This window comes from Polypterus senegalus, chromosome 1 (genome assembly GCF_016835505.1).
Source record: "Polypterus senegalus isolate Bchr_013 chromosome 1, ASM1683550v1, whole genome shotgun sequence".
NCBI lineage: Eukaryota > Metazoa > Chordata > Cladistia > Polypteriformes > Polypteridae > Polypterus > Polypterus senegalus.
In genome coordinates, this window is record NC_053154.1 from 65,442,462 (window position 1) to 65,460,806 (window position 18,345).

The 18,345-nt window shown below is 45.5% G+C and overlaps 1 protein-coding gene across 1 annotated transcript in view; it reads right to left on the bottom strand.

Annotated features, from left to right (window-relative positions):
* The window catches only part of LOC120517907 (ovochymase-2), an 83,808-nt gene that overhangs the window by 32,922 nt on the left and 32,541 nt on the right, over window positions 1–18,345 (bottom strand). Inside the window, exons 5-10 of the mRNA XM_039740421.1 lie at window positions 16,832–17,010; window positions 14,712–14,807; window positions 11,711–11,859; window positions 10,874–11,069; window positions 9,578–9,607; window positions 6,406–6,496 (exon numbers count right to left, since the gene is read on the bottom strand). Of these exons, the coding sequence (XP_039596355.1) occupies window positions 6,406–6,496; window positions 9,578–9,607; window positions 10,874–11,069; window positions 11,711–11,859; window positions 14,712–14,807; window positions 16,832–17,010 (741 nt within the window). The remainder of the gene's footprint in view (window positions 1–6,405; window positions 6,497–9,577; window positions 9,608–10,873; window positions 11,070–11,710; window positions 11,860–14,711; window positions 14,808–16,831; window positions 17,011–18,345) is intronic.

An 18,345-nucleotide genomic window follows, 5' to 3' on the forward strand; every position in this document is an offset into this window, starting at 1 on the left:
CAGTTTGAACTTGTCGTAGACAAAGGCAAGCTGTGAAATCCAAGTAATCAATGTGGACCTCCGCGGTAACGTTTGCAATGCAGAGTGTCAGTCTTAGAATTGACTTTAAAACTTTATTGCACACTTTTAAGTGTTTAAATGGTCTGACCCCAGCTTATCTGTCTGACACCTTCTCGATACCTGTGATCATCTGACCAGTTGCTACTGGCCTTACCCCTGTCAGGGATGCCAGGGGCTATGACCCGGCCGGGACGCCAGGAGGGACCGGAAGAGGGTCAGAGCCCGGCCTGGATCACGTGGGGTGCGCCTTCCGGGTTGTTTTGGGAGCCACGGGTCAAGGGCTTGGAAGCTCTTCCCTGTAGGGGCCCGTGGCCACCGCCAGGAGGCGCCCAATGCCTTGGGATTTGTTTCCCCAGCACTCCTGCCACACCAGGAAGTGCTGGGGGGAAGACTTGAGACGGTGCCCGGGGAGCAGCCGGGAGGACAGCCGACACTTCCGCCACGCTGGGGCGTGGCCAGAAGATTGCCGGGAGCACCTGGGGCTCATCCGGTCCTTCATAAAAGGGGGCCGTCTCCCGTCATTCAGGGCTGGAGTCGGGTGGAGGTAGGACGAAGCTGTGAAGAGTGGAGGCGGCCCGAAGAAAGGCATTGTGGCCAGGACATTGGGAGTTTGGGGTTTGTGCACGTGATTAGGTCTTTGTGACCAATGAACTGGGGTCTTGGTGACCAAATATTATTGTAAATAATTTGTAAATAAACGTGTGGTGGTGTCAAAACAACATGTCCGCCTGTCTGTGCCCGGGTACCGTTCACATCTGGCGAGTCGGCAGGATGCTCCGCCTGTTACAAGGCGGAGACCTGTACAAAAAAATATTGTTGTGGACGGCCCGGTGCAGCAGGGGACCCCACCCACGTACCGCTGGTGCTGCGTGCACACAGCCCCGCTGGGTAAGGAACCCCACGGACCGCCAGGGGTCCGCAGGAGGGCCGTTATTCCCTGAAGCGGGCGGGCGGCGTGCATTGGAAGAGTGCAGCGGTCTCCAACGAGCGCGCCGTTGCTGGAGGCGCCCGGGACGGCATGGCGTCCGGAGAGGCCACGCCGAGGACGTTTCCTCGGTATGACGGGACCTGGGAGGTGAGTTCCCTGCCTATCGGCAGCCGGCCCTTGGGGGCCGGGCGTGTTTTGTTTTCCAGGCAGGGACCTCCAGGATCCGCGCCAGTGGCGGGCGATGCTGGTTTGCGGGCCCGCAGCACAGCGGCAGCCGCGAGGGCTGCGAAGGAGGAGACGCTGCAGCTCGAGAGGCGCTGGCAACAGCAAGGCTGCCGGCAAGCACGCCGCCGCAGAAAGGGAGCCAAGATGGCCGCGACCGAAGTCCCTCCCCTGACAGGCACGCATTGGACGGTGTGTCTTGCGTGCCCGCCGATGACTGTAGAGAGGCGGGACCAGGGAATGTCCATCACGGGCAGGGGGGTGACCCGATTGGGCCGGAGGAGAAGGCCCACAGGAAGTGGCCGGCGTCGGAGGCCGACAGTCAGGTAGGCTCTGCGTCGGTTAACTTCCTGTCTTTGCCGGCTGCTTTGGCGGAGCTGGAGGCGCCCCTTCAGCCCGCCGGGCAGCGGTGTTACAGGTGCTATGTGCCCTCCGGGCTGAGGTGCTGGTACTGGAGAAGAAGGCGCCGGGCGCTGAGAACGTTACTATCGACAACGGGACGGCGCGACGCTGGAATCTCCAGCCGGAGAGGTACAGCGGAGACGGTGAGTACAGCCGACTCCGTAAAGCATATGGGAGGGCTGCTGAAAAGGCTGTGAAGACAATGATCAGTTCGAGTAAGCAGCCCTCCGACAGGAGGTGCGGCGCCGCTGACTGCATGCGCGGCGAGGGGAGTCCGTGAGGACGCTGAAGGGACACGGGCTGCTAAGTGCCCGGGTCCTAGCGCCCCGCCCGAGTTGGCTGCGGTCTTGCGCGCACTATAGGGACGCAGACAGGACAGAGGCGCCTTTTATTCCATAAGGAGTCTCAAACCGCCAGGGCGTCCCAGAGTGAAGGGAGGAATAAAGGGCTGGGTGCCGATTCCTCCGATAAGGTGAGACGCGCTGCTGGGTGCACGCGTGGCTGGCTGCCCTCTGGGAGAGCAGAGGGAATCCCTGAGGCCGGGCGGAGAGAGCGGGCGGTGCCGACGACTCCATCGCCGAGAGGGACACGGAAGCCGCGGAGAGGGTGCCGATCAGGCAAGTGCCGGGTGCCGTTGGAGGGGGAACGCTGCCCGCGTGGCACGAGCTGGGTGCTTTGGCAGCGGTTCTGCCCCTGTGTTCTCTTTGTAGGGACGGACCCGGCGAAGTTGAAGGAACCCTTCGGGCGGAACAGCCCTCTGATGTCGGGCCGCCTGCAGAAGGATCTCTGTCGGTGCGCAGGTGCGCTCGCAGCTAGAGGAGCCAACGGGGGAACGAGTGGCTCAGAACAAAGGGGCGTGGAGGTCCCGGAGGGGGTGCCTACCGAGGAGGCCCCGGGGTGCCGGTAAAAGGGGGGAGCACAACCTGTGCGAGGCACAGGGATGCACCATGGGTTGGTGTCGGATTGTGTCTCCGCCCCTGTCCCTGCTAGGAGTGCGGGCCGGACCCGGCTATCCTCGAGTGGGACCCGCTTTGAGCTCTGCTGCCCTCGCGGGACGGGTCGCTCTTACCCACGAGTGGTCTTCGCTGGCTGTGGGGCACTGTCAGGGATGCCAGGGGCTATGACCCGGCCGGGACGCCAGGAGGGACCGGAAGAGGGTCAGAGCCCGCCTGGATCACGGGGTGCGCCTTCGGGTTGTTTTGGGAGCCACGGGTCAAGGGCTTGGAAGCTCTTCCCTGTAGGGGCCCGTGGCCACCGCCAGGAGGCGCCCAATGCCTTGGGGATTTGTTTCCCCAGCACTCCTGCCACACCAGGAAGTGCTGGGGGGAAGACTTGAGACGGTGCCCGGGGAGCAGCCGGGAGGACAGCCGACACTTCCGCCACGCTGGGGCGTGGCCAGAAGATTGCCGGGAGCACCTGGGGCTCATCCGGGTCCTTCATAAAAGGGGGCCGTCTCCCGTCATTCAGGGCTGGAGTCGGGTGGAGGTAGGACGAAGCTGTGAAGAGTGGAGGCGGCCCGAAGAAAGGCATTGTGGCCAGGACATTGGGAGTTTGGGGTTTGTGCACGTGATTAGGTCTTTGTGACCAATGAACTGGGGTCTTGGTGACCAAATATTATTGTAAATAATTTGTAAATAAACGTGTGGTGGTGTCAAAACAACATGTCCGCCTGTCTGTGCCCGGGTACCGTTCACACCCCGAACAAAGTGAAAGAAATGGAGGGCTGGATTGTGTTTTTGTGATGGCCGCCTGAGATGAGAGCAACTCCAACCCTGTCAAGTTTTAAATCTTCACTGAAAACACATTCCTTCTCCCATGATGTGTTTTTTTATGTGCTGCTTATTGTTATTTGTCAATTGTTTACGTTTACTTCTTTTAATTAACTTTCATTCATCAGTCTTTGACTTTATGTATCTATTTTCATGTGCAGCACTGTAGTGTCCTTAAATGTGTTTTATAAATACTGTACATTTTAACTTGACTTTATGAAGGTGGATGAGGTCTCCGCTAATCCTATTGGTACTGGGCACAAGGACGGACACCAGGCCAGCATAAAACCCACTGGCACCTCATAGCCCACAGTATATGAGACGAGTCAATGTGAAAGGAGATATAATATTAAACGTGGGGCAACTTACAGTTGTGCTAAGTAAAACTTAGATATACAAGAGCACACTGGATGAAGGCTGACATGCAAAGTTCTTGGATTTGGAACCTTCGTTTTTTGGCAAATAATTAACTTTGACCACTTATTTAATTTACAATTGCATTCTCTTCTCTATTTGCTGTTTATTAGCATATTATCATTACTAACAGTAACTGATATTCAAACGTTCCAGCCCACTGTGAGCCAAAAGTGGATTAAATATTTATTTGAAAACTAGCTGTGTAAGCCTGTGCTATAAAAAGCCCGGGGTCCTAGAAAATATTGAAATTCAAAAACGAAAAATTGAAATATAGAGATGTCAGGTAATTGAAAAGAACTACTCTGGGCATCTCTCTCCTAGGAGGTTTGGTTTTGCCAATGTGCTCGCATTACTTGTGTATTAGCAGCTAAGCGACTTTGTCTTTCTTCAAAGGTTTCGTTTTGCTGATGTGCTGGCCTCGCTTGTGTATCCTGGGAGGTGAAGACCTTAGCCCAACTCCACCTTTCACTTCTTGGCCAGACAGACAGACACACACACTTCCACACATAGACGTTTATATGTAAGATTTGAGATGAGTTGAGATGACATGACATGAGATATGAGATGAGATATGAGATGAGATGACGTGACATGACATGAGATAACATTACATGACATGATATGACATGAGATTAGATGACATGACATGAGATATGAGATGAGATGACATGACCTGAGATATGAGATGAGATGATATTCAAACATCAGCCTTGTCAGCCTTGGCTAATGAGTTTCTTTTCATCAGCTCACTGTTCCTTGTTTTCTATTTCTGTATATTTTTATATTGAAGGATTCTTCACAGTAAACATTTTGCCACAAAGACCACACTACTTTCACTTACTGAGACATGCATATTATGTGCTGATATTTATAACCTTTAATAATCATACCATAAAAATAATTTTGCAAATAATAAAATTAGCAGATATTTTCTGACATGTTTAACTTGGAGCTTTGCTCTTTTCCTCGTAGCCAAGATGAGTGTCACTTGCCTTGTGTGCTCTTCGGTTTGGACTTCTTCACTTGAGGTGACAATTGTTTTAAGGCAGTCCACAAGCTGACATTTCCCAGTTATGTTTGGACTCTTGGATAAAAGCATGTGCTAAGTGAACAAACCAAAATGTAAAATGTAATGCAAATATAAGCTGAACTTTTCCCCAGCCTGCTTTGCTACCAGCAGGGGGCGCCATTAATTCATCTTTGCAGTCGCACTTCCTCTGGAATTTCACAGACACATCTGAACGGGTGAAAGTCCTCCCTGCTTGAAATTCTCAATTAAAATGGAAAATGTCAGGGTCTGGTGACCTGAATGTGTGATCTGATTTTGTATTCTCACAGACGTAGTAGGATCTCTGGTAAAACAGAATTCTAGACCAACTTTCCAGTTCAGTGTACTGTAATTGATTTGTTAAAAACTGCTAGTAAATGTTTACACATGGCTTGCGATTTTCTTTGCTGAGAAAACATCCTAAAGCAATCCTTTATTATGTGCCACCCCCCCAACATTTTCAAAAAGGGGCTACCATCAGTTCCCTGCTGTGTAACCAGAGTTCAACAAACTGTGTGGCCTTAATGACACTTTGGATCTGAGACCACCCTCACCTGATGCTGCCTAAGTGGACCTCGATGGAGGCTTTATTTGGATTTTACTGACATTTGTGACTAGTAGGAGGTGTACTGTAAATTGTGAATGATACGCTTGTAGTTTCATATATTTTTAAAATGATTATTCTGTTCAGTTACACCTGAATAGGCCAGCCTAACTCCTTGACGCAGCGGCCGCAAGCAATTTGCTTTTCTACCATCAGATGACCCCCATAAAAGTCTCTTTGCTGCCTCATTGATTTTATTTATTTATTTATGGTTACAGTTCTGTAATTGCTGTGAGAATGAATCATAGCAACACAACTCAGGCTCTGGGGGGACAGGAATGCCATCGTCGACGTGGAGAGTACGTATGCCTATTAGCCGCCCTTGCGTCAGTTCAGTGCCATTGTGGTCAGGCGTTTTATTTTTAAATTGTTTCATTGTGTCTGTTTATGCCTCGGGTTAGACCTAAAGCGACGCTCATCGTTCAGCCTGCACTTGTTACATTGCAGGGTCTGGAGGGGACAAAGGGAGCCTTACTGTATGAGACTAAAGTGACTAACTGGAAATGCAATTGGCTTTTAAACTGTGAGTGTTTATAATGGGCTGGAGCTTTTAAATGTGTGGTGTGCTGCTGATTTTACGCACTGCAGCTCAGTGTTGGATTAACCCTGGAGGTACAATGTGTGCACATCTCACTTGGGTACCTTTGAGGAGTGTGAGATACTAATGGTTCTGTCTTTGTCAACACTCTGAAGCCCACCTAATCAAATTCAGAGACGCAGGGGGCCGGAGCGCTGGCACAGGTTCCATTAAGAGCCAAACCTGTATACTGTGCCAGGACCCACACCCACACAGGGCCAATGTAGCATGGCCAGTTTCACCTTTTCAATAATATAATCCTGAAATGATCAAAACAAAATCCAAAGATAAAAAGTACAAAGTTTAGAGTTATTGTACATCTGTACCACAAAGGAATAGGAAAGTCATCCTGTCTCAAAAATGGCTGGTATCACTTACTCATTGTTTCCATAGTGCTGCTGTGGTGCGCCCGGGTAGTCGATGCGTCCCGCTGTTCCTGTAAGCCCACCATCCACGGAACTGCACAGCTCTAAATGGCAAATGAGGGGAGGAAAGTCGGCTTTAAAATGGAGCTGATTTCACTTAAAGGCCTGTGTGCCTGGCACAATGGGAAGTGTTTGGGGTCTGCTTCCCACCGGGGTGGTCCCCAGGATTCTGACTTTGTGTTGCATTTAAAATGAGAAATTCTAACTGACTGATCTGTTGGCTCACATACTGCCAGGATGCTACCCTCTACTCTCGTTTTGCCGTAAAACGCATTCATTGAAAAATTCACCACTGAAGCCAGTCAGCTGAGCAACTCTGTCCGCACACCTTTTTTGAAATATGATGATAAATATAGTTTTTCTCATAATGCATTGCAAATAACAAACGATGCTGTCCAGGTCACCGCCTCGCCTTCAGTCATCCATCCACCCTATTGGTTACTGGTGTTGTTTGCTTGGCCCATCAATCACTTTGCTCCACCCTTAATTTACATAAACCATGTTCTTAGAGCAACAGAGGGCATGCAAATTAGCATAATATTAATACATTTCGACAAATACAAAAACAACATGTCAGCTAAATTTTCACTTTTTGTTAACATCACAAATTTCAATCAAACCCAAGAGGGTATTGGATTATTTTTTGGTATTTAGATTTACTAAAGTAGGGAGGGGGTTTGACAACTAAATATTGATATATCGAGATGACCTTCTTAGCAGATACCTACTGTTGTACCATGTTGTATATTTCAACCTTATACCTAAGAGGGAGTTAGTGATTTGTTAATAAGTGAGTTAGTAAATCAATCAGTTAGTCGGCTTTGCATTATATTCAGTATACTGTCACATGTCTGCCTTCCAGGCTCTGCTGAGATCAGGTTAAAAGGGGGCACCGACACTAACTGCATAAGTTAGGTTTGGAAAATTAATGAATTTACAGTGGTGGATTATAAATAATCTGGCAGCAAGTTGTGGCCTTTTCAAAAGGGGGGCCTGGCAAGTAAGAAGTAAGAAGATGCCATGTGCAGGGACACCACCATGTTGGCGCAGAGCAGCTGCAAGTCACACAACAGACTCCCATACTAGGAGCTATACTAGCCATCAAAGAGGCCATGCAGATGCCAGTATAGAAATGCAGGAGCTGCCAGAGGGCGGTACATCCTATAGGTTAGGTGGTTGTTGGGTAGCAGGGAGGGGCATCAGCCCCAGTCAGAAAAAAACATGGTCTAAGAGTGTGCCATATTTGCCAAGCTTCTAGTGGACTGGCGGCCCAGCAAGTGACAGAGATGTCTGGACCTTTATTAGGATGGAGAGCAAAGTGGTGACAGGAAACTGGAGGACCTCCTGGCCTGTAATGGGTGATACATGGGCCCAAGGATTGAAAGTTGGCACTGTAAAGCATTTTTGCTCTTGAACCTCCATCTATCAGGTAGTAGTACATGAGCAAGATTAGGACCAAGTTATCTCTTTTATAGCAGGCAGCTGAGAGGCTACCCGAGAGAATCTCCCTTTAAAGGTAACTGGGAGACCAGGGTGAGGTGAGGGACATCTACAGCTGCTGGTTAGAGTTAAATCCCTGGGGCAACAGCAGAGCTCTGGGGGCTTGCTGGAAGTGACACTAAGATGGCGCTTAAAGGAACCTCAACGCTATGGAGTCAGGAATCAGAAAGGCAGTTTGGGTCAGGGCTGAAACGGCCTGGTGAATGAACTTTGAGCTGAGACACGGACATGGAGAGAGTTTCTGGAGATGAGATTGGAAGTTTTGCTTTAGTGCAGAAATGGACATGAAAACCAACCTGATAGCCAGGGGTGAGGCATCGGGAATCTGCAGGGCTGTCCTTTGTGTCTGAACTCTTTTCATGTCACCTTGTGCTTTATACTGAACTGACTGTGCCACCCATCTAAGAGGGGCTGAAATCTAAATAACCAACGCTGACCTCAGAGTTAACATTCGCAGTGCGTATGTCTATGTGATATGCCATTCGGTATGGGATTCGTAAAAGCAGTTTTAGTGTTTGTGGTGCACCATCTGTTGGAATGACAAGTGAAATGCATTTGATTACTAAAATGTTTGTGATGTGCCATATTTTGGAAAGACAGTGATAATAGCATCTGGGTGAACACACAGACACTTATCATTTTATTAAGGCGGATACGTACACCATTTTTGACCTCCTTGATGTTACTCTACATGTGAAATTTGCCATAAAGGTCTCCTCTTAAAACACTGAACTGGCAAAGTTCAAAAGTACTTGCCTCCTTGGACATTTCACATTTTAATGCTATACAATATTAAATCAGAGTAAATTTGATTTGTTTGTCTCAGTGACATCAATGGGTTATAACTGCACATTTTTAAAATTATTACCAAAACAAGTGATCTGCCTAATATGCCAGTTCATTTTTTCAGTGTAGCATTGTGTGAAGCTGAAGCCTACCCCAACAGCATCAGGGATCATTCTGGTGCCATCACTGGTCACACACACCCCGACACTCCTTGTAAATTTAAAATGGCCTCGATATTTAGCTGGAGTAAGAGGCTGGAATACTCCGAGAAATCCATCACAAAGACAGGCAGAATGTGCAGAGCCCAACACAGATAGTGGAAAGGGGCTCAGACTGAACCTGCGATCGTACCACTGTGTGAAGCAGTGCTCACCGCTGGGCCGCCCGACTACTAACTAAATGGAGGAGGAAGCTCACTTTCTACCTTTCTCTAACTGCACTACATCACTGGACAGGAAGCCAAAGCTAAATCTGAAACGGGGCGGAGGGGGCGAAAGCCTCGGCTTATTGTTAAACTCCACAAAAGGGCCATTCACATGCTTGACCTTGTAGACCCGCAGAATGTGCTGACTGCAAAGCAAAGTTAACAATGCCCTCCGTGTCCCTCTATCCACAAACTTTCTGCTCTAGAAATTAAACTGAATAAGCCAGCAAGGAACTGGTGTGTGTAAAATTAGTCACACAGGCCTGACGTAGAGTGCGGCCTTTCTGCCACTTGTGGAAAGCAGGCATGGCAGCTGTAGCAAGTCAGCAAAAGTCCGTTACAGCTTAATAACATTTTCTTTGTTATGCTTTTGGAAGAAGTACAAGAATGTTGAGAGAATTGGAACATTTCTTACTTGATGCTGACTTCCTTCGATTCTCAGTCCCTGTATATGATAAAAAAATTAAGATGCATTAAATGGAGATGGCATGGAGAAGCATAGTATTCATTCCATTATTTTGTTAAATATAGCTTCAGATAGATAGATAGATAGATAGACAGCAGCAGCATACTGATAAAAAACAATAAATTAAAGAGTGATAAAAATGCTGGTATAACAGACAATAACTTTGTATAATATTAACGTTTATCCCCCCGGGTGGAATTGAAGAGTCGCATAGTGTGGGGGAGGAACGATCTCCTCAGTCTGTCAGTGGAGCAGGACAGTAACAGCAGTCTGTCGCTGAAGCTGCTCCTCTGTCTGGAGATGACACTGTTCAGTGGATGCAGTGGATTCTCCATGATTGACAGGATCCTGCTCAGTGCCCGCCGCTCTGCCATGGATGTCAAACTGTCCAGCTCCGTGCCTACAATAGAGCCTGTCTTCCTCACCAGTTTGTCCAGGCGTGAGGCGTCCCTCTTCTTTATACTGCCTCCCCAGCACACCACCACGTAGAAGAGGGCACTCGCCACAACCGTCTGATAGAACATCTGCAGCATCTTATTGCAGATGTTGAAGGACGCCAGCCTTCTAAGGAAGTATAGCCTGCTCTGTCCTTTCTTACACAGAGCATCAGTAATGGCAGTCCAGTCCAATTTATCATCCAGCTGCACTCCCAGGTATTTATAGGTCTGCACCCTCTGCACACAGTCACCTCTGATGATCACAGGGTCCATGAAGGGCCTAGGCCTCCTAAAATCCACCACCAGCTCCTTGGTTTTGCTGGTGCTCAGTTGTAGGTGGTTTATAAATAAATAAATAAATAAGCAGACCATAAAGTTACTCAAACTGGCTGTTAAGTTCTCCCTTTCCTTCCAGTCTTCCACACCTTCGCCGCATCATTTGTGCCCAGCATGGACAGGAACCGCTTTCGCACGGGATGCCAGTCTCCCACATGCCAGGGAAATGCGTGCTCCCATACTGGTCGAGTTTTATCAAATCATCAGCCAATATGGGATGGTCTATAAAAATGTAGCAGGAAGACAACAGGCGCCAGAGAAGAACATCTAGCAGCCATACAGAAGGCATGCCAGGCCAGAATAATGCCAGGTGCTGGGAGGTGGAAATGCTATATGCTACTCTACCATGGCCACTACCCAGTCTTTCAAGTTTAAATGTAAATCTAGCTCAATTTGCTTGTGTAATATTAAATTGAATACAAAAAAAGCTCATAAACTAGAGAGGTGTCATATCTGCATGGATCACTTTTACCTTGATTTAGAATTTCATAAATCCAGGTTAAGAATAACTTGAGGTCGGTAAAGACTCCTGGAGATCCTTGTTTTATCTTCGGTTTGGCTGCGTTATTCGCCCACTCGCGAGCACAGCCCATACCCCATGATGTGATGCCAGCAAGTACCAGTGTGCCCGTTTCCCTCGGGCAAACAATGGGGCCCCCAGAATCTCCCTGAGTAGGAAAACAAGCAAAAGCATGACTAAGAAACACTCTAGTGTTGTTTTGTTGTTTTTAACAATACATGGGAGAGAAACTTTAATCTTTCTTGGAAACATTTACATTTTTTTCCAAATATATAAGCAAATTGACAGTTAACTGTCTGTCGACAGGGACAGCCTACCAGTTCACCATCAGGTTTTGTTGAGAATAACTCACTTAGCAAGGAGCTGACCACCTTACTAATTCAAGAATGAAGTAGACCTACAAACCTACATATAAATGATCAATAATTGGAGCAACAACATAAATAAACGTCTTTCCATAATGCAAAGCTGAAAAGCAGACTTTGACTCATTTAGTCTAAACCTCTTTATTGATTAATTTACTTTCCCTAATTCTCCCGTACCGTTGTGAGCACTGACCATGCCGGTAGAAGTTAGAAGGGGCAGAGGAGCTCCTTGATTTAGAAATGGCTCTTACCACCGGCAGATAAGGCTGAACAGGCCAGCAGTTTGTCACTAAGATTATCGATTATCCACACAATGTCTCCTTTCCTCTCTTCACCGATTTGCAGCTAAGCTTAGGTCTCCGTGTCGATAGATAGGCCGCCGATAGAGTAAAGTCCACACATGCTGTTCATTGATGGCACCTACCTGGCAAGCATCTTTACCTCCTTCTTCAAAACCAGCGCAAAACACCGTGTGTCCCTTTGACTTCCTCAGTGTCGACAGCACACTGCCGCACCTTTTGTCCTCAAGCTTTGCCAACTTTACCTCATGTAACTTAGTGGGAAGTGGTCCATCTGCAGTAGTGTGAAGAAATGAAAGCAGTGAAGGGAACGTTTGGTGTAATACTATAAATAAATGTGAGAGTTCAGCTTCTTCCTGCTTCAATATTTCTCTAAAATGCAAATCACTAAAACAAATCAAAGGGCTCAAAGGAAGGCACTCGCCAAGCAAACCAGTGAATGATCCGTAACACATATGCCTTCCACCATGTGTAAACAGTCAAGGAATTGAAAATGTGTGTGTAAAACCTTACATACTAGGCAAAAACACAAGGAGCTTTACATATACTGTATAAATATATAAATAAATAAATAAATATATAAATATATATCCTCACTATATACTCACACACTTGTACATGGAAGACTACCTAAGAGTTTTAATTATGGTAATTACCCGCTGGTTCTAATGCCTTCTCTTTCATTCCCTTGGCAGAACAGAAGATTGACAACCACTCTGTCACTGATGTCACTTCTGTCGTCCATTTGCCTGCACCTGTCGCTTCCTGCCACATGATCACTTAACCCAGGAAATGGCCATCTTGTTCCAGTTCACTAACAGACTTGTGAGTTTGTGTGCCTTTTGTTGTTTTCTTTTGTTTAATTCTATATATTATATTCTATATATATATATATATACAGTAGATAGATATATTGTCACACATGAGCGATTAGGTAGCAGCTAAAAAACCCGACAAGCAGCTCAAAACCACAAGGCAGGAGATGACGACGGTGTACTAACCAATTTCTCTTTTATTTTAACAGGAAAGACAAGAAAACACCGCCATGGCCTGAAGTCCGTGCCGCTTCTAGGTTCCCTTCTTTTCTTCCAGTTCTCCTGTGATGACGTCACGCATCCCAAGATCCCCTGTGCCTCTTTTCCCAGCTATCCCATTTCCGTTCCCACCTCATAAATGATCAATGTTGTCTCCCATTCAATGTCTGTATTGCATCTTCTGTGAACTGACCGTAAAAACCAAAATACTGACTTTACAGTATATGGAGACGGATTCCCCAACCCTTAACACCTGTGTTATTGTGTTCCTTTTACAATATGTATATATATACTAGCCGTCCCCTGTGGCTCAGCCCTTGTAGTTGTGAAAGTGGACAAACTTTAAAAACCAATAAACAAACAAGTATCGCTAGCTAAGCGGAGGCAAGGTACACTCCAAAACGTGGCGATAGGTAGACCAACTCAAATGGAGGCTGGCGCATGAGTGAGGAGGGCCCCGCTCAGCTGCCTACTCCTGACATTACGCTTCCCTCTCCCCTTGGCCCGCAATCTCTGTCTCGGATTAGCGTGAATAAATCACTCCTGAAAGTGAACTATGATACTTAGCTCAATGAGAGAAGTCACAAAATCAACAAATCAAGTAGTTCTCTCGTTTGCTAGCTAAGCGGATGTAAGATACGCCCCGAGGTTGACGCGTGAGTGAGGAGGGCCCTGCCCCCCTCCCCTCCCCTTGACCCACGGTCTCTCTCGGATTCACACAAATAAATCGGTACTGCAAGTAAACTATGATTCTTAGCGCTATGAGATAAGTTGCAAAATCAACCGGAATGTTTAAGCAAATTATAGAAAAAAAACAAGTCTAAATCTGTCAAGTCGTTCTCTCGTGAAAAGCGGACAGAAATACAGACATATATACTGTATATATATACTAGACATTAAGCCCGTTACAATAACGGGCGCTAGAACAGTAGTGCATAAACATTAGTAGGAACAATCTATATTAAATGGCAAGGGACCTTGTATGTGGCTGTAATATGCGTCCCTGTATTGTGTGCCTTTAAGTTTCTCTCGCAGTAATACTGTTTTGTATTTCCGTAAAATGCCTGTAATTTTCCCTAACAGTAATACAGTGGAACCTCGGTTCACGACCATAATTCGTTAAAAAACGCCGGTCGAAACCCGATTTGGTCGTGAACCGAAGTAATTTCCCCCATAGGATTGTATGTAAATACAATTAATCCGTTCCAGACCGTACAAACTGTATGTAAATATATATTTTTTTAAGTTTTTAAGCACAAATATAGTTAATTACACCATAGAATGCACAGCGTAATAGTAAACTAAATGTAAAAACATTGAATAACATTGAGAAAACTAACACTGCAAGAGTTCGCACTATAACGCTACGAACCGCTCGCTAAAAACACCTTTTTTTAATGAGTTTTAAGCACAAGGAAAAACATGAACATTTGAAAAATCCGTAATTTAATAAACAACCAAGAAAAGTAACATTGCAACAATACACGTGTGCACCTGTGTTTGTGTATGTGTGTGTCTCTCTCGCATGCCTGTGTGTGTGTTCTCTCTCTCTTTATATAATATATATTGTCACGCACATGCACATGGGAGAAAGTCTAAGGGCTTCGCTGTGGGGAACTGGGGAGACTGGGGTTGATGAACAGCACTAATGCCCTTTCCACAGACCTTCAGAAAGGAAACCATTTAAAAAACTCCACCCACTTCTGACTCCAGACCACACCCCTCTACTAACCTCACTTCCCTTCCTATCCCTCCCCTTCCTGCCAAGAAAGTATAAGACTCCAGATCAGTCTGATATGACAGTCTTTTATGATAGCTCGTGACCATACTGTGTTGGTACTGACAATATATGGGGTGGATTCCCCAAAACTTATAACTGTTCTCTTGTTTACAATATATATATATATATATATATATATATATATATATATATATGTGATGAGAGTTCTGGAATACCTGACCATGAAAGACCATTGGAGAACACTCACAGGCTAGAAATGCCTAGACTCTTCAGAAGACAACACGATTAATTTATTCATTGATTAAACAATTCGTCAAAACTCTGCAATCAAAAAATGTAAAACATACTTACTTTCTTTCAGACGCCCCCATCCAGTTACAGTGCAGAGTGTCCCTGGTGCAAAATTGTCATTGGCATTAGGTAGACATATGGGTCGCACTTTGTCATCTGAAATGAGAAGCAAGAACGTAAGAAATGGAGAGTAGAACGAAGGTACAGACAGTTCCTGTGGATATTTGTAACCCAATTTTTTACCTAAGTTGGAATTTTTCTCTGAAAATATCCATGAATGGAAATATCATAAAAAATCCATAATGCTTTATAACCTACCTGTTGAAGACAGGTAATATAATAATTGGAAAAATATTTGTTATCTCTTGCCCTTTGTGTACCTTCAGCTCCTTTCCTCTGCATCTGTATGTGTCTGAACGTCTCGTCCCCGGTGTTCCGTCTCTCGATTACATTCCCGTAAGACTCGGTCATCATTTTCGAGGTGTTTTTCTCACCTCCTGTCCACTTTTCTACTTTCCGTCTTTAAAGGTGACTCTCTCAGTGTGCACCTTTACTCTTACTTGTGCGTCTCACACTCACACTTCCTCTTTCATTGCATCACCTGAGCCAAACTGACCAATCACACCAAAGCCACACTAACCAATCAGATTGCTCTGAGAGGCTGGACAGACAGAGCTTAGTGTTTTATTATATAGTAGGTTTTACAAGGATAGACTTATTAATAAAACAACATGAAGCAATATTACTGTACTTTAAAATTACAAACAATTTAAAATAAAATGAACCCCAGGTCTGTATAGTATGTTAACACCCTTCAGTTCTTAGCAACGACACAATTTCTCAGAGTTGGAGAAGGCATAATGAAGGGACAAACTCCCAACACTACCTGGCACCTGACCACTCAGCAGAGACGCCATGTCTTCACTGATGAGTGCCACTTACCATTTCCATCAGCTGCACTCCCCAGGATGGCACAGCTGGAACGTGTACTGGGGACACTGGGAATTCTACCACCCAGCTAAACGGCCAACTGGTGATTGAGCCTTCCTAGCTGTGACAGAGATTACTAAAATGTGTCACCTGCTAGACATTCTAAAGCAGTTGTCCTCAATCACAGTCCTGGAGGGCAGCAGTAGCTTCAGGTTTTCCTTCCAGTTGATCTCCTAATTAGAACTCAATCCTTGCTGGTAATGAAACTTATTATTTAATTGTATGCCTTGTTAGTGCTTTCATTCATCCAAGAGAAATTGTAATTGCACTGTTTCTTTACCTGGGAGCATTATCCACGTGTTTTGTGGACTAGAACAGAATTAAACTTAATGTTCCTTCCAATTCCCCTCTCATTTATTTCTACACATTTTTTTTAAACACAGACACTTTTAATGGTGCATATGCACAGGTTTAAAAGGAAGCACGTTGGCTGGAGAGTTGCTGGCTTATTGGTTATCTGCATTTTATTATTAACTGAAGTCTGATTAACAAAACAGGCAACAGTTAAAATTTTAAATACAGCTGCTAAAGCTAAAATAGGCAATTAAGGGTTCTGAATTGTAACAGGCAAGATAACTAAAATTAAGCCCAAAAAATGTATTGCTTTAGTAGTAAATAAATGGGCTCTAATTAAAAAACTGGTTGAAATGGAAACCTGCAGCCACTGCGTCCCTCCAGGACTGAAATTGAGGACCTCTGATCTACAACGTAATGAAATTTGTCTTTGATGAATGAATGTGCTAACAAGCCATACAGTTAAACACCAAGTTTCATTATCAGCAAGGACTGAAGTCTAATTGGGAAACTGGCTGGAATGAAAACCTGTAGCCACTGCGGCCCTCCAGGACCGGGATCGAGGACCCCTGCTGTAAAGCACAAAATGCTCTAAGATGGTGAGAGTGTCTGCAGTGTGCAGTTCTGTTAGCCAGCGCTAAGCATGCATCTGCATTACAAAAAAACAGACGTCTCTCGATGAAAGTTCGTTCAAAGGAGCTTCTATGCACTCATTCGTATCTGTTGAATTACCGCAACCAGAGGCCTGGCTGAACATTAAATGTATATTTGGATTAACTCAAACAGCACACATTTAATGTCAAAGCATCGCAATTCAATATACATTTTGGTTTGTTATGCTCAAATACTCTTAATGGTATGATTTCAGATTAGGGGTGAACTGTAAATGAACTCACTGAAATTAATTTCTTTCTCCAGCTCCAGCATGGCGATGTCATAGCTAAATGGATTAAAAGGGTCAAATTTTGCGTGGCATATGACTTGTTTCACTGAAAGTTTTTGCTCCCATTTTTCCTTGATGGAAAGGTCATGGTCCCCAATGGACACTCGCAGTGACTTCAGTATCTTGTTAAGGCTAGAAAAAATAAAAAGATAAATATAAATATTAATACAAAAATTAAAATAAAATAATTAAAATATAAATTTTACATTGATTATTTACATTACCTTATTTGGCTGACGCCATTATCCAAGGCGACTCACAACATTTATGATATAATTGGTTACATATCTTTTGGCTTTTCCAAATGGAGCACAGGCAGGTCAAGTGACTCCCTCAGGGTCACACAGTGTCAGTAGCGGGACTTGAACCCGCAACCTCAGGGTCTGATGTCCAAACACTTAACCACTATGCCACACCTCATTGAAAGGTAAGTGGTCACACTCTTAGTTTAAGTTCACGTTCAGGTGGCTTTATTGTCACATCTTCCATACACGGTATCGAGCACACAGTGACGTGAAGTAACAGGACCGCGGCCTAGCATATACACAAAGAGTACACATGTGACATTGGCAAGGAACAAGTGCAAGACAGGTGAGAACTGTCCTATAGTCTGTACTACACCCTACTAGTAGATACGTGAATAAATAATATGTAAGTGAATAGAGAGTAATACAGAAATAATAACTACTAATAATAAAAAACCAACAGTAGAATCAAAAGTACTGCATTTACATAAACTACCAGAAGCAAATCTGACAGCAGTGGGGCAGCACAGAGTTCTGAGTCCAGACAGTCAAGGGGTAGAAGCCGTGGTGTTACCTGGCAGAACTGGTTCAGGTGCTGCAGTACCTTCTACCAGATGGAAGTGGACCAAAGAGACCATGGGAAGGGTTGCAGTGGTCCTCCACAAGGTTGTAGGCTTTGCAGAAGCAACAGCTATTGAAGCTGCAGAGATACCTCAAACATTCTTTTCTGTTGTACTATCCTTTGCAGGACTTTGTGGTCAAAGACGCTACAGTAGCCAAACCAGAGAGTGGTCTCAGTGGTGCCCCTGTAGAATGTGGTGAGAATGGGGAGGGGGAATGTAGGCCTGTCTTCCAGAGTCGCCGAAGGATGTGAAGATGTTGCTGAACCTTCTTGGATGTGGAGGTTGTCAGCTGCTAGACGCTCACTGAGGGGTTTGACCAATTCCATCGCAGGGCCCTCGGTGGGCGTGATGGGCCTTTCTGAAGTCAACAACCGTCTCTTTTGTCCTGTCCGGATTAAGAGACAAACCATCACACTCACACCAGTCCACCAGTCGTCGCATCTCCATTCTGTAAGCTGACTCATTCCCATTATTGTTGCGTCATCAGCAAACCTAATGATGGTGTTATTGTTGGTGACCATATTTAAATCTGAGAATGATTGTTTGGTAACCCTTTAGTTTAGGGACTGTAGAAATGCATCTACTACTCATTTTCTCTT